Genomic DNA, 17,129 nt, shown 5'->3' on the forward strand with positions numbered 1-17,129 from the left:
AATATTGACAAATCCAAAGTCCTTCCCCTTAACAAGTTTTGTCTCTCTCACATGTTTGCAGGATCTGTCTTTGAATGGAACCCTGGGTTTGTTAAATGTTTAGGTATTCTATATGCTAATACTAATAGAGATACCATTAAAATTAACCATTCAGACATACTTAAAAAAATCTCTTCTCTCATTGAAGGCTGGTCCCTCCTTTTTTTTCCTGGTGGGGCTGTATGGCAACCATTAAAATGATGCTACTCCCTATTATTAATTTCTATCTTTCTATGCTTCCTATAACCCTTCCCCACTACTTTCTTTACAACCATTAATCGTCTCTTAGTGAAATTTCTATGGAATAATCGCAAAGCTATGGTTTTCCTTTTCCGTCTCCAGCAACCCAAGAGTTTAGGTGGGGTTAATTTTCCTAACATATCTCGTTTTCATTCTGCTTTCACACTCAAACAGATTTGGCCGTTCCTCAATGATTCTTCTTCCCCTCCTTTAACAGCCTGGAGCTCTCTAGAATTTGCACAACTCGCTCCCTTCTCATTCCTTACAGCCACTCGCCTATCTCAACCTCCAATACGATTCCTCACTCCTGTCTTTAAGCACTCTAAGGCACTAGCTCTTACATTTTTCCGCTCTTTCCTCTCTTCTTCTAGCCTTCATGTGTTGACTCCCATTTGGTACAATACATTTCTGAAACTCAACAATAGAGCCCTTTTTTGGAAGGAATGGATTGATAAAGGAATCATTACCTATGACCACTTGCTCAAAGATAACTCTTTGAGAACTTTTCAGGATTTACGAGACTCCTTTAACTTCTCTCATGCACATTCTGCTCATTTTACCTCACTTACACATACTCTATCTTCTCTCATTTTTCAGAACATTCCCTCTTCCACTGTCACACTTTCTCTGGCTTCCCTGCCTGACTTTACTATTCCCTTTGGAGCTTCGGCCATTTACAAATTACTATCACATTCCCCTGCTGATAAACCAAATCTAAACTTGAACTTCTTTCCTTCAGAGATGGAATCTAGAATGAAAGTACACCTCTATATCTTAAACATGACTCTTATGTGCTTAGCACTGATCTATCACTGGGTGGAATATGAACAAGAGGTTTATTGGAGGTGCAAAGTAAAACATTATATGGAATTTCTAAATAATTTATGACCCAAACACATACATAGACCTCTTATTCTACACTAGAGTAAGGCTGTGGCCCACTGCGTTCCCAAAGAAAATGTAGCTGTCATTTTAGTTTCGTAGACAGACCAGCCAAAATAAAACAGCTTTACTGCAAGTGACATTAGCAATAATGTTGACAATTCAATGCTAACTAATGGCATTTAGAATCATCAGGACACGAATGTCGATTACTGGTAGCTTCACGTTACGAAAGTCTGTCTGTTGTTCCATATCCTATGCAAAGATAGCTCAATTGTATACCACCCTCATTAGCATTTCTGTGACAGCTTCAAAATAAGAATGGACCTTGGCTAGTACTTACAAAGCCCTAAAATACAAAACATTGCTATTTCGTACAATTGGGGTTTGTGGCAGATTGAATCCCTTATTTGCCCAGGAAGTGTTGCAGATTCTCAAAGCTTTTAAAACATGAGATTTTCATTTTCTTTTGTAAATGACTCTTCAAATATCAGTGGACATCCTAAGAAATAACATATCCATTCATTTCTCAAAATCTGAGCCTGTGGTTCACAGCCCAGCCCAAATAGCAACTGTAAATATTGAAAGTCACTGCTTAAATGTGTACTTGCTGATGAATGGCATGTAAATCTAGGGTAGAACAAAAATTGATTTCAACTAATGTTTCCATTATCTCTTAGAGCTCGGGAAAATGATGGCTGTTCATTCAAATGTTGGTTTGGAAGAACTACGCTCCACACATAGATGTTGCACACCAGTTATTTCTTTTAGCAACTACAATAGATGAAGTCCAAGGTGAGCAAAGTATGGCCTCAATCACTTTATCATTACAAATGAGCTTAAATAAAGTGAAACATTCTTCGCTCCCTCAAATAGCTGCTTCACCTTCTGCTTTTTTAGTGGATCACCTTGATTTAATAATGTTTTATGGGCAAAGCTTTTTATACAAAACATATATTTGAATTCTTCTAGTGAAGTATCGAACACCCAACAATGCATATAAACATATTTGACATAGAAATCCCCGGTGCCTTCAGTGCCATTTAGAATTCTCTATAAAAAGCGAGAAAAACTCTAGAATCGTGATCACATGTCATTGTGCACCAGGCGATATATCTGGGTAAAATTCTGTGAGATATGACCAGTTTGCAAAGCAACAGTTTTGTTTTAGGTGATTTAGACTCTCCTTGGCCTCCACAGACTCACCTTCGCTCTCTCTGTGGCACACATTTGAGGCATGCATTGCTCCAATCCCATGATTGTAGTTGCAGAGGCTTCCACAGTCAGAGTCAAATTTTCTACACTGGACTTTCATGAGTTGGTACTTTTGTACTACATTTATGCTTATACCACCACTTCTGTTTGTGGGCCCCAACTGCCCTAGTTGGCCAAATGAATCATATTCCTTACCAAGGGACTGCCTAAACTTACTGCTTCCAGACTGAAATATAGATTCACAATGATGATTTAATCACGGTCAATGGTCATTTGGTATCACTTCTTGGGACGTAAGTAGGATTTATATGGTTTGAAATAATATTTACGTTACTTCTGTAACATTGGCGCATTGAAAGCCGTAGGAATGATAAATGTTAGCTTATTACAGGAACAAAAATTACTCCCATGTCTGTATAAGCAAAAACTATTCTGCAGAAAGTTACAAGGCTTGCTATATTTGGCCATTAGCCAGTGCCAGCATCTCAGTCGTACTTTATTCTCTCACAGAAATATCCTGAAACCTCCTAATGGAAGGGCTGGAGGGGGTAACTTAGGTAAATTTTAATCCCCACTCGCTGCATTCTTTTTTAAGACTTAAACATGATAAGCAGGTTTTCTAGGACTTACACCATAATCATCGTTGGCTACTATAACAGCTCTATCTATGGTTGCTTTGTTTTGTTTATGTAATGTGTCTTCCACACACTCCACCTGCTTCGAAAGACATTCAGATATATTGCCACAGAATCCAGAAAGTCAGGCAAACCCGCACTCATCACCAGCAGATTCAACTACTGCAATGCATTCTATGCCGGCGTCACCCAGAAACAGCTGAGGAAACTACAGAATGTTCAAAATGCCGCAGCCAGACTGGTCCTTGACACTCCTCTCTGTAGCCACGTCACAGAACACCTCCAAACACTCCACTGGTTTCCGGTCAACAAGATAATCACCTTCAAGTTCCTCACACGTGCCTATAAAGCTCTTCACAACGTAGGACCAGTATACCTGAGCCACCACCTCTCATTCCATCTACCCACCAGACAACTTTGCTCCATCCAACTTCCCATGGATTCACAAGACCAGAACTGGAGGAAGAATCTTTTCCTAGATCACCTCTGAGACCTGGAACACCCTGCCCTCCACCTCAGGCGATCCCTATCTCTGACCCAATTCAGGAAGGATCTCAAGACTTGGCTCTTCAACTGAACCTCCACGCCCAGAAGGAACAGCAGCCCCCCTCTCCTCTCTCTCAGTGCCGTGAGACCCTCATGGGTAAGTAGCCATGCATTACAAACTCTTTATTGATTGATTGAATGAATTTAAAATAGTCATTACTTGATTTTAGTGATTTATTAGGTTCCAAATCCGGCCAGCAGGGTGAAAATCCTCTTAAGACTTTAAGCTGACTAATCCTTTTGCAAGGTATAAATAATAATGAGAGGATTAGGGTCGGATTTAGAGTTATCAGGCAGGTTTCTCTATCACAAATGTGATGTATATTCTGTTTGCCTTAGATCGTTTGCTGCTTGTAATTTCCATGGGGGGCAGGATCAAAACTAATTTGCATATGGCTGGGTTCAAGCTGGAATGGCATGATGAGCAAAAAAACAATGGATTTTGGCGCAAATCTCTGTACTGTGAGTGAATGTTTGACATCGTTCAGCATTCCGTCAATCAATTGTTCTGTTTGCATTCGTCACCCTGAGTGGGAGGGGTATCCCCAGATGTCGGTTCCATGCTCCCCACACTGGAGTCAAGCTAGTCTGGCCGATGATGAGTGATACCCTGAAACTGGCCCCAGGATGTTTGTTTCAGGTCCAGGGATGACCTGGCCTGGCAGTTCAGGCTGGACTGTTCCCATGGGTCAAAGGATCATGAATGATTTGCATATGGCTGGGTTCAAACTGGAGTGGCATGGTGAGCAAAACAAATATGGATCTAGGCCATGGGGGTGAATATTTGACATTGTTCAGCATTCTGTCCAGCAATTGTTCTTTCTACACTTCTAATAAGGCAGATAAGCTATCTGTCACTTTTGTTATGAGGTAACCAATCTGCCAACTCAAAATCAGGACCAAGGTTTTTGGGATAATTGGAGAATCCATTTAAAGGGTAGAGGCAATATTGATGCTTAATACTTTTTTCTTCAATCAAGTTTGTCTTTCAAACCAATCTCACTCTGAATTAGTTGACTATAGGTGAATAACTTGTGTATGACTGAATGACTCAGTCACCTAACAGACTGAATGAGGATGAACAGCCTTAAATTGAATAGGATAGAAATAGAATAACACACTACAACATGCTAAAACAATATACTCCCACTCATCAAACCCTTTTAGGACAATAAGGGCCAGAAGTACCAAAGGATTGCATTGCCATTGGTTCATGCAAGGTGGTGTAAGAGCAATGCAATCCTTAAGTCAGATTTAGTAAGCCACGCAAAGCCACCTTGTGTGGCCCTGCATGTTTTGGTAAGTCTGAAGTAACGCAAGGCTCTGCCCTGCAATACTCTGTGCCAGGAAAGTGCTACATGAGTGGGGAGTTGGTGTTCCCATGCATTCACCGATGCATTTTTGCACATTCCCAGATTTCCCAAGAAATGTAATTCTGTAATATCTTCATTTCTCTGATTTTTTTTCTCTTTCTAAGTGTGCTGCATTCTGGGTTGGCAATAGGCAGCAGACAGTGCACTAGCGCAGATGGAGAGCAGGAATGAGCCATACGTTAGTAAACATGCAGTGGCAGCTGCTACTTACCAGCGGTGGGTTGGCAGGTCATGGGTGAGGGGAGGTGAGGGAATGAAAAACATTTTTTTACATCACTTACCCAAGGGCCAGCCGCCTCTTGGTCCTCTTCGGCTCTTCAGTCAACTGCTGGATTCCAGGGGCAGGAAGCCGGAAACACACAGGCTTCCAGGCTCCACTAGCCACTCAGAACGCTGTGTTACATCAACGTTGTGAGTGGTCTGAGCGCCGTTGTTTGGCTCTCAGAGAGGGACTGGAAGGTTGTGCATTTTCCCTACATAGGCTGTACAGTACAGCCAGGCGGAGAACATGCAAAGTGCGCATGACTGTTTGGCAGGCCCAAGACGGCCGGCCAAACCATCAAGCACATTTAAGAGAGGGCTCACTACTCCCCACCGGCTCCTCTGTAACAGCTCAACCCAGGCCCCGCCCCTAACCAGCTGAGCCACGGAAAAATAAAATTATACTAACAATGGGTAATTATAATTTTATTCTTTCTTTTTGACCTGCTCACAGAGCAGTGGGGTGCCGCTCCTCTACCTTAGTGGAGGAGCAGCCACTGTAAATATGGCGTATTCCTACTCTCTTCATTCAGCGCTGTTCAGCAAGTTGTTTTGCTGCTTTGTGCTGCGCTTTATGAAATCTCAATAGATCTGGCCCTAAGTGTACTCCTCTTAGGGGGTCAAAATATTGGGGGCCTTATTTATGAAGGCCTTGCGCCGCCGGTGCGTCACTTTTTCCCATTTTAAAAGTGGCGCACCGGCGGCGCAAGGCCTTCATAAATAAGGCCCTGGATGTTTAATTGGATTCTGACTCACTTTAAATGTGCACACAAAAACAGTGATCACAGATGCTTTTCTTATTATAGAAGCTCTTACACATTCTTTTTTACATCCCATAAAGCTCCACCTCCATATGAATGTATGGCACTAGAATGTTCATCTTGGCCTTTAGAAAAATATACCTGCAAACTTCATCCTGGAAAGTTATCAGTAGCTCCATAGACAGTATACATTGAGGCATTTTTGCTTACCTAAAAATGCATCTACCCTCTACCATTTACATGCTATGCAACAAAGCAAACTCTTACATGGTTCATAGATTACAAAAAAACATGTCTCACTCCTGCTCTATACTCTCAATGTGAGTCTTTGAGATATATGATATGTAGTCTAAAATTGGGTTAGACAGCTATTTCCATATGGGCTTTCCCACCCAAATTACCCTAAAATGTTCTGTAATGCTGCTTATTGATATGTGTTTGTCTGTGTGTATATGTTATTACAAAAGTAAACAAATTCATTATTAACATTAACTTAGTATGTGGGCGTTTCATGTAGAGGGATAACTCTAGGCTCACAGTATTTATAATTTTGTTCTGATCATTCTCTTTCCTATATTAAATGCATAGATTCTGAAACAAAGCAAAACAAATTGACAAAACACACACATTATCTCTCCTTCTCTTTCATGTATGTCAGTTGGTTCTTACATACCCATTGCCTTCCAATATGGACCCATCTTCCCAGATCCATTCATCATTGTCTTTCTTGGAAAGCCCAATCCAAGTCTTTTGCTGGACAAGCCCTTCGACAAACCTCTGGCAAAAAAAAATCACACATTTATAAAGCATCTACATGTGCAGGAAGGTCAATTGACAGAAACATTAAAGTTCAAAATGTTGTCGCTTGCATCACACATACAGTATGTTGTTCCTGCACCAGTGTCCTTTTACCTCCCATCTTCTGTCTCCTTCCACACACCTATTCTGGATGCCTTTTATATGCTGCCCCTGCCTCTTCTTGAACACTAGTGCCACAATGTTGTCCCAAATGTGTCTTTTGCCTGTGTGCCTCTTTTCCGCCTGTCTCACTTAGGGGTCGATTAGGATGGCGGACGGACTTTTTCCGTCCGCCATCCTGTCGTGGCAAGGGACCGTCCGCCATAATTGCAGAGGTCCCGTGCGTCGAATTAGGATGCACCCACAACGGTGGCGGGTACATCCCACCGCCCGCCGCATTGCTAAAAATGCATGTTGTGCATTTCAAAGCAGAAAATGACAGGCACTGCGCAGTGCCTGCCATGTTGTACTTTGAAACGCAGGGGGGTGCCATAGGTACCCCCCATGTGAACCCCCCACCCCCCTTCACCCCTTCACCCCAGGGGCCCACAATGGGTCCCCAAAGCAAAGAAATATGCCTTTCCGTGGCGGCATTGCAACCACGGAAAGGCATTCCCCAAAGCCCATCCTAATATGGCTGGCCGTGTCTGATAGACGCCACCATATTAGACCTTTTCCGCCACGGTCGCAAGGTGACCGCGACCCCCCAGCCATCCTGATGTGGCTGGGGGTCAATTGAGTGAGGATGGTGGACGGATTGCCCCCACCGGGCCGGCGGTGGCTACCGCCAGCCCGGCGGTGGCAATCCGTCCGCCATCCTAATCGACCCCTTAGTCTGTAATCGACTATCCTATACAAAAGTTGTTCTCCCCCTTTCATTAAAGAAAATGGCCCCCCATTTTATGCTGAAGGTCAAGGGTTGTGTTTGACCGATCCTTGCCTCTTTCACATAGATTGGGCTTCTCCTGTTCTGCATATTACATGTGCCATTTTGTTCTCAGTGTCATATTAAACATTTCGGTGGTCCCTTGTTTGAAACAACTTTTCATTTTATTACAGATTAGCTGTACATTCTAACCTACATTATACCATATAATAATAAATTATACTTAAAGTTTTAGAAGTGGGGGTCACACAAAAACAGTTGAAATACGCCTTGCTCAGGAGCCCCACAATTGTCAGGATGACACGAGGTGGAGAGAGAGTGAAAGGTAGGAGAGTGAGAAAGTAAAAGCACTTAAGCTATTAAAAAATAGGTGAAATAAAGAAAAAGATCAGTTTCCCAAGGGCCACTTGTGAAGGGGAGCCTCGAGGCACTTGTGTCTCCTTATCCCACTATCCCTCTTTCTCTACCATACCACTTTGTCTGCAGTTGACTTACTTTCAGCCATATGCCTGCCTTGTGATGATTCCCATCGCTCCCTAAGTACTGACTTCCAGGCCATGATCCTGGCCAGCGACTTGAAAGTTTGTGGTGCCTTTTACGAAGGCATATTTCTCATTCTGTCTGCACATAATCACATTATTATAATATTTTTTCTTCCTGCCCTCCATGTCTCACTTATTTTTCCCCTCTTTTCCTTTACTATTTCTAGGTCTCACTTTAACCAAACACTCTTGATTTTACTAGAATTATATGAATAATATACTTTCCCAAAGGGGCTTTCAACCAGCTTTCATTATCCATTGGTCTGTTGTGTCATTAAAAGGTTGCCTTCGACCACTACAGCATACAGCATGGCGTAATGGGTCAAGCTAATTCAGCCATTGACTAACTTCATTTTGAGTGACTGCATTTTGCTCTATCTCAAGGAGCACATTTGCACGATGTAGTTCCCTTCAGTGCCAGTGGTTATGTTTTTACTTTATTATTACTTTAATGTTGATTTGTGATTATAGCCTGATGTGGTGGCAGGTATTTTTCTTTCAACTCTATGTTGGTTTTGATGTGAGCCCAAGGCACATTCCAGCCTTAACAGTTCTTGTCTCCTACTAATGCTGTTGTAGATTCCTTTGTCCCCCCATGTGAATCGTGAGTGGGAAAGGTCTTTGGACAGTACTTCTTGGCATCGAGCTTCCCGCTGCACAGAAGCTTTCATTGGCAGTCACTTGTCTGCACAACCCGCCCGCACTAGTTTATTTTCTGCATGTACTGTGGTGGGACTACTTCCCCCTGCATGCATCGTGAGTGGGAGAGGCCTTTGGACGGAACTTCTTGGCCTCCAGCTTCCTGCTGCATGGGGCGCATGCGGGGCGTGCCCCAGGCCCAATCAACAGAAGGGGAGCTGGATGTAGAGGTCGTGCTTATACTGCATGTTAGCTTTGGGGGTCTCTAGTTGGCAGAGGTAGGTACCTTTGACCAAATAGGGACCCTTGCGTCTAGTCAGGGTAAGAGGCTACACTCCTAAAATAACCCCTGCCCACCACCGTGGTAGCTTGGCACGAGCAGGCAGGCTTATCTCAGGCAGTGTGTAAAGCATTTGTGAACACATACAGTAATACACTGACAACAGTACAGAGGTACACCACACAGGTTGTATTATAAAAATAAGTATTTTTATATAGACTTATCACAAGACCAAACCACAACAATCCACAATACTGTACCCAAAAATAGACTTTAAAATGGTAGGAAATAGCTCAGTTCTCTCAAGTTGTAAATGCAACAATTTATTCTCAATGTACCTTGGATGCGTAATGCAGAACAAACAAAAGGGTCGCAGGGAAGGTGATGCGTCGGTTCCTTACACTCAGTGGAGTAGATGCGTTGATTCCTTACTGCTGCGCAGGGGAGTTGATGCTCGCTTCCTTACTGTGTGGGGAGATGATGTGTTGGTTTCTTAATGCTCTCCGGTACATTGCGACAGGATGGCACCTCGATGGGATACTCTTCTCCGTGGCGATGCGACAAAATGGCGGCTTGATTATGATGCGACAAAGTTGATGCGATGATTGCACGCCCAACGGCCTTGCAGCGACTCGATGATCTCTGGAGCCGCGACAGGCCCTGCGACACGCTTCTACGGTGATGCGACGGTGACCACTGCGGCAGCCATACGCTTCTCCGGTGATGCGCCGCGCTTTGGCGATGAGATGGCGACAGCAGCAGTGTCGGCACACTTCCTTGGTGATGCAACTGCTGCTGCGGCGACACGCTTCTCGTTGTTGAATTGCGCTTCCAGCTCCCAGCAACACGCAGTCTCTCAGAGGGCCAGCACAACAGCAGGCACTTCAATTACCAACAAGGAAATTCAGGAGGGAGCTGGTTGGTGAAGTCTTGCATCCCTGAGACTTCAGGCAGGAGGTAAGCACAAGTTCAAGCCCTTGGAGAGTCTTCTTCAAGTTGATGAAAAGCACACTCAGTCCCCTTCTCCGTTCTTTGGCAATGAAGCAACCACTGCAGGCCAACCCCCAAACACACAGCACATGAGTAGTCCCCTCCTTCAGCTTCTTGCTTCTTCTCCTCAGCAAAGGTTTGTCTTGATTCCCAGAAGTGATATAAAGTTTTGGGGTCTGGGTAGTTTTGGGTTCTGAGTCCCCTTTTTTAGGTCTCGTGACCTATCAATGCGCATGCGCATTGAGAGAAGCGAGACTAAAGCGACTTAAACAGACTTTACCCAACTAGTATCCCAACTGGCGATTTGGTGCTGTGTCCGTGCGCTTTTAGGTCAATGCGCAAGCGCATTGACCTAAAATGCGCGTGCACATCATCAAATCGCCATCTGATCCCCAGCAGCACTCCTCCCACACCTTTGAAGTGAAGCACTTCAAAGGCTCCTGCTGCTTAACACCCTCATCGCCGCTCTCCCCGCTCGGCCCCCTCCCCTGCCCGCCGTGTCGCATTTCTCCTCCCCCCTCCCCTTCTCTGCCTTCCCTCATAGTGATAAGGTCGCTCTCCCTGCTCGGCCCCCTCCCCTGCCCGCCGTGTAAAACTACCTTTCCCTCTAGCGCTGCTTAAGTAGTAGATTGTAGTTAACAGATATGTGGTCGCCCTCTTCCCGGCACAGTCTGACTTTGCAGTTTGTTCCTACACGCCCCCCTCTATAGGCAGACATTGCTCCACGAAAAAGCATGTTAAAGAATCGCACCCCTACCGAACGGGTCCCCCCAATGCAAAGCAAGTGTTCTACATCAAGGACTTGAAGTACTCAGCCCAAAAATAAAAGAACCGGGCTCAAAACGAAACCGCTCCAAACAGTCCCCTTTTTGGGTCGACAGTTTCTCTTGAGGCCCTGGAATCCAAACGTAAAGCCCCCTTTACATCACCACATCTCATGGCATAGAGTTTGTAAGACTTATAGTCATTCCACAACAATCGGATTCTTGCAAAAGTAGCATTTTCTGCTCTCTTTTGGAAACTGATTGCGCACACCCACCCCACGTACTCAGAACACTCTTGAGTGGGTATTGACATGTTTGTTGTCTCAGAATTTCCTAGAATTCTACGCCTGAAAAGGGCTCTTAGAGGGTGAAAGCACTGCGAGACCTAACCCTGGTAGCAAACGCTGTGCAAGCTCGTAATATACAGCATGGCACCCTGGACTCCTTGGCATAAACGGTACTTCTGAACTGGAACGACCCTCTCGCAGTCCATTATGCGGGAAATAGAATGTTTTAGCTAGGTATTTGATTTTTTTTGAGTGAGAGATCTGGGTCCCCTTCGGCCTGCACCATGGTGGGAACTCCATTTCATGCTTGAAAGCCTGTGAGCCATCCGGGTACGTCCAACTGCGAGAACCGACATGTTTCAAACCGTTCTGTGGTATCTTTGTGCGCCCCCTTTCCAAAGAACGTCCCCGTCTCCCTGCCATCATCGGAGAGTTACAGCCGTTCTCTTGTTTTCCTCGGCGGCCCCACCCCCTAAGCGAGCTGCGCCCATATTCCCTTTCCTGCAGTTTGAAATTTTATTCATTTGCCCTTTCCGTTGCCGTCCAGACATTTTTAAAAATGTAGCTCCTGTGCTGTGTCTCGAGGAGCCTTTGAACCCTGAAGCCTTACAACATGCCAGAACTGGCCCATCGCCTCGCACTGGCGAGACAACAGTACCTTTGTATAGTTACAGGTTTTCTTCAGCCCCACCCCCACTTTTCTGTGGACTGTATAAATCGTATGACCCCCTCCCCCCAGTTAATCTCTTATTCTATGCTATTCTTTAGCCTCCCATGTTGGTTATATTTTATCACCAACCCCAAAAAAGTGTTCACAACATCCCTTTTTAGTCCATGATGAACTGCGTTCCTTGCACCGAGTCAGATCTGCAGTGCTATTCCGGCGCCTTGTTATGCTTAAGGGGTGTTTAGCGGTGGTGGCCGTGGATGGATGGCTACGCTACCCCTTCTCCAATACACACTCATTGGAAAACGCACATCTCCTCGTGGGAATCAAACTAGATTGCCCTGATAGACCCGACCCGACCCCCCCCCCCCCAAAAAAAAAGCATTTGTGATGCTGCGCCTTCAGTTGGGGAGGAAATAGGTAGTTCTAAATGGCGTATTCGTGTATCTATGTGTGTGTGTGTGTGTGTGTGTATATATATATATATACACACACACACACACACACACACACATTTTGGACACTTAGTGCTGTAGGTAAGAACATCCGCTCTGTGCTTAATTTGTAGCAATGCTTTATATAGTTTGTTTTGACACTCTCCCCATTTTGCTCTTTTATTAACATTTGTGCTTCTTCCCACTCACTCCCCACCATAAAAACACAGACTATTTTTTCCGAGCGAAAACCGGGGGTTCTGCTTCCTGTGTTGCTCCTGTACAAGTAATCCCGGTCTGTCCAGTTCCACACAATCAGTTGAATATTATTAATAGTAAGTTATGTCATTTACGTGAGAGCGAGTGTCTGTGCACAGTGGCTTTTTTGTGTAGTGATACAGTACAGTGGACTCAGTATCAGGGCACTTTAAGAGCTGATTGTGCTCAAATTCGCAGGACGGTACCAAACATTCGACAAACTACACTACATTAGCTACTGCGTTTGAGGTTGTGGAGTTGGGACAAATGCTACGTTTGGTTACTTTATTAGTGCCTGGATTTTTCCAATTAACAGCTGTGATAATTCTCCCATCTGGTAGTTATTGTTTGCTGTTCATTTTTTGGGGGGTGATGGGCTACGACAGAGTGGACTTCTCTCTCTTATTTTAAGGTATTAAATGAGAAGAAAATGTGTAGAGCAAGAATCGATCATCTAAAGGAATTTTTTCTCCAGCCGTGAACAGGAAATGCTAATTACCATACATACCTCCAGAATTCTTTGCGCACAAAACATCGTGTTTATGAGGCTGACAGGTAATAGAGCACAGTTCGGAGTTTTGCTCCTGGTTTCTTATTGCCCATTGACACTGTTGTTTGCACACTCTGTCAATTTGTTTTTTATTCTACCACTGGGCAAAGTACCATTAGATGTGTGCTTAAAAATATCAGCAGTACTTATTCACTCGTGCACGGCTCGCTCTTGGATTTATTTTTATTGGCCATTAACTCTGTGGTTTGCGCACTCTGTCAATTTTTTACAAACAATTTTTTATATTCTCACACTGGGCAAAGTAACATTTGCTGTGGGCTTAAAAATATCAGCATTCGTTAATCACTCGTGCATGGCTTACTTTTTTTGTATCACTTGTTCTCTCTCTCTCTCTCTCCCTCCCATTACTCTCTCTCTCTCTCTCTCTCTCCCTCCCATAACTCTCTCTCTCTCTCTCTCTCTCTCTCTCTCTCCCTTCTCTCTCTTTCTCTTTCTCTCTCTCTCTCCCTCCCATAACTCTCTCTCTCTCTCTCTATCTCTTTCGCTTCCCTTCATTTACTCTATCTCCCCTTATTCTCTCTCTCTCTTTGACTCCCCTTCATTCACTCTCTCTCACCTTTATTCTTTTTCCTCTTGCTCTCTTTTCTCTCACTCATTCCCACACTTGACAGGACCAACAGTGGGCGCTTCTTACATACAGGTACAACAGAGGGCGCATCTCACACAGACAGGAACAGGGGCCACATCTCACACAGACAGGAACAGAGGATGCTTCTCACACAGACAGGAGCAACAGAGGGAGCATCTCACAGACAGGAACAACAAGGGGCGCATCTCACATAGACAGGAACAGGGGGCGCATCTCACACAGGCAGGAACAGGGGGCACAACTCACACACACAGGACCAACAGGGGGCGCATCTCACAGACAGGAACAACAGACATCTATCTATCGCCCTCACTCTATCTATCGCCCTCACTCTATCTATTTATCTATCGCCCTCACTCTATCTGTCTATCTATCTATCTATCTATCGCCCTCACTCTATCTATCTATCTCCCTCACTCTATCTATCTATCGCCCTCACTCTATCTATCTATCTATCGCCCTCACTCTATCTATCTATCTATCGCCCTCACTCTATCTGTCTATCTGTCTATCTATCTATCTATCTATCTATCTATCTATCTATCTATCTATCTATCTATCTATCGCCCTCACTCTATCTATCTATCGCCCTCACTCTATCTATCTATCGCCCTCACTCTATCTATCTATCTATCTATCTATCTATCTATGTATCTATCTATCTATCTATCTATCTATCTATCTATCTATCTATCTATCTATCTATCTATCTATCTATCTATCTGACTCTATCTATCGGACTCTATCTATCTATCTATCTATCTATCTATCTATCTATCTATCTATCTATCTATCTATCTATCTATCTATCTATCCATCTATCCATCGCCCTCACTATATCTATCTATCTATCTATCTATCTATCGCCACTCACTCTATCTATCGCCACTCACTCTATCTATCTATCTATCTATCGCCACTCACTCTATCTATGTATCGCCACTCACTCTATCTATCTATATATCTATCTATCTATCGCCACTCACTCTATCTATCACCCTCACAGCATCACTCTGTGCAACCATTCAACAACAACTGGTTCAAATATTTTCTCTCAATGTTTCAAGCTTTATTACAATTGTCACAAAAATATGTTAATATTTCACCTCTGTTCTTGGATTTTCGTCACAATAAAATACACTGAACATAATCTTCACAAAAGTTATTTACAATACTTTAAGCTATTGCTATTATAAATTACAAGACATTTTATTTAAGTATTAATTCTTTAAAAAAATTAAAAGCCATTTGTATTTGTAATATGAATACATATAAGTCACGTACATACAAAACATGTTGCATTACAAATGCTATAGGTGTCACATTTGCAAAAGTTAAAAGTATTGGCATTGTAAATGACAAAGCTATTAATTTTGCTATTTTCAAGACCAACACATAAAAAAAATTGTCATTTACAAAACCAATAGATCCAACTTTTCTAATGCGAGACCTATTGCATTTCCAATGCTTGTTATACACACAAATCCTTTGTCTCTGAAGGCAAAACGTGTCTGTACCTCGACTAAACCAGTTCTGTGCAGTCCTGGAGCACTTTGTTTACAGGACTCCCTCTTTCCTTTGATAGTGTGGGCCAGGGTCATCAGACACACCACAGGAGGTGGAGCCAGCATTGTGGAAGGCAGGCACAGCCCTATTCAGGCCCGGGTGCAACTCCTCCCACCACTCTACATGCAGATAGGTCTATTCAGCCATGTGCTGACTCACCCTGTATCCTGGAGCCCCCTAGCTCCTCTCACTCAGAAACCAGACATGGAATACACAACCTAGCAGAGGCAGGCTTGGATAGTTAGGGAAGAAAATACCTACTTTCTATAAGTGGTATTTTCAAACACAGAATGTTAAAACTAACTTCACTAAACGAAGTATTTTATCATTCTGAGTTCAGGCATACTAAACTCGAATTTCTACCATGTTCCCTGGGTCAGTTAGGATTATAGGTGTTTTTAATCAAACTGCCCATTCTGACCTATGGGGAGAGGTAGCCTTGCAATAGTGAAAAACGAAAATGGCTGTAATTCACTATCAGGACATGCCAGACACATCAGGGCATGTCCTACCTTTCACTTACAATGCACCCTGTCCTAGGGCCTACCTTAGGGGTGGCTAACATGTAGAAAAGGGAAGGTTTAGGGACTTTTCTCTTCCTCCAAAAGCTTCATGACTTTGAGACCTGTCATGCAGTTGGCTGTTTTCTGAAATGTATTTTAAGCCGAAGGAAGGCAATATTGTTTTAAATGAGGATGTATTATATGATATTGGTATTGTCATGCTTTTATAGACTGTTTCCTCCTATTCTAAAGTAAATATTATATATTTATTGACGTTATATTTCATTGTGGCATGTCTTTTTCTAAAAAAATTATAATCATTGTTTTTAACACTATGCATTTTGTGTATGTTTATCTTTTATGATCTACTTTGGCATGATCGAATAAAGATTGATTCATTGAACTGCTACTTTTTCACAGCATACCGGATTGTGCCTATTTGAAACTGGTCTTTATAAAGTCAGGCTCTTTTAGGATGTATGCAAGGAAGTGCATGCAAAGCTACACTCCTGAATGCCATGCTGGTATGTATTTTAATTGAGATCTACAGTTCTACTTGTAAACCAATTTAGTCTGCAAGTTCTGTCTGTATGCCTTTCTGGTTTGCTTTCAGCACTCTTGTATGTCGTGCGTATATAGACATTTAACTATTACATTATTATTTAAAGCTGTGCCATTTATTCAAATGATCTATTTAGCTATCTATCTATCTATCTATCTATCTATCTATCTATCTATCTATCTATCTATCTATCTATCTATCTATCTATCAATTTTGTTTATTTTATTTTTTCTAGTTTTATATATCGCAAACTTGACCTGAGGGTATTGGAGCACTTTACAACTTTTGTATGCACATCAATTTTTAATGTAATAACCTACAATAAGAGGTTACAGTATACAATAAACAGTGGAATAGAAGATGAATGATTTCCAGAGGTAGAGATGCTAGGTGTTTTCAGTAGAAGGATGAATAAATGATCAGTTATTTCCAGATTGGAGTGATGGTTGGGTTAAAGTTGTTCAGAGAGAGAATGCGTACATGAGGATTTCAGGAGGGTGTACTCAGGTATTTGTTGAGAAGAAATAATGTATGTTTTGTTTCTGAAGTAGAAAAATTATTGATTGTCACGAATATCCTGGGGTAGGGTATTCCAAATTCTAGGTGCATTCTCAGAGAAGGAACAGGAAAGTGATTTTCCATTTTTTAAATGTGGAGGAATCTGTAGAGTGTTAGAATTTATAGGGCCTCTTTCGGACAGTTTTTAATAGTTTGTTTGGGTGGTAGTTTGATTTTTCTGTGCAAATAACGTTGAGTGTTATGCAAGCTGTTGTGAAAATGCTTCTTGCTTCAATTGGTAGCCAGGTGAGTTGCTTAACCCCTTCGATGCTGATGACGGAAT

General features: G+C 42.9%; 1 protein-coding gene across 1 annotated transcript in view; it reads right to left on the reverse strand.

Annotated features, from left to right (window-relative positions):
- The window catches only part of LOC144770367 (CD209 antigen-like protein C), a 218,353-nt gene that overhangs the window by 34,020 nt on the left and 167,204 nt on the right, over positions 1-17,129 (reverse strand). Inside the window, exon 5 of the mRNA XM_078654833.1 lies at positions 6,626-6,729. Coding sequence (XP_078510959.1) covers positions 6,626-6,729 — 104 coding nt within the window. The remainder of the gene's footprint in view (positions 1-6,625; positions 6,730-17,129) is intronic.

The sequence above is a fragment of the Lissotriton helveticus genome, chromosome 7 (genome assembly GCF_964261635.1).
Source record: "Lissotriton helveticus chromosome 7, aLisHel1.1, whole genome shotgun sequence".
Taxonomy (NCBI): domain Eukaryota; kingdom Metazoa; phylum Chordata; class Amphibia; order Caudata; family Salamandridae; genus Lissotriton; species Lissotriton helveticus.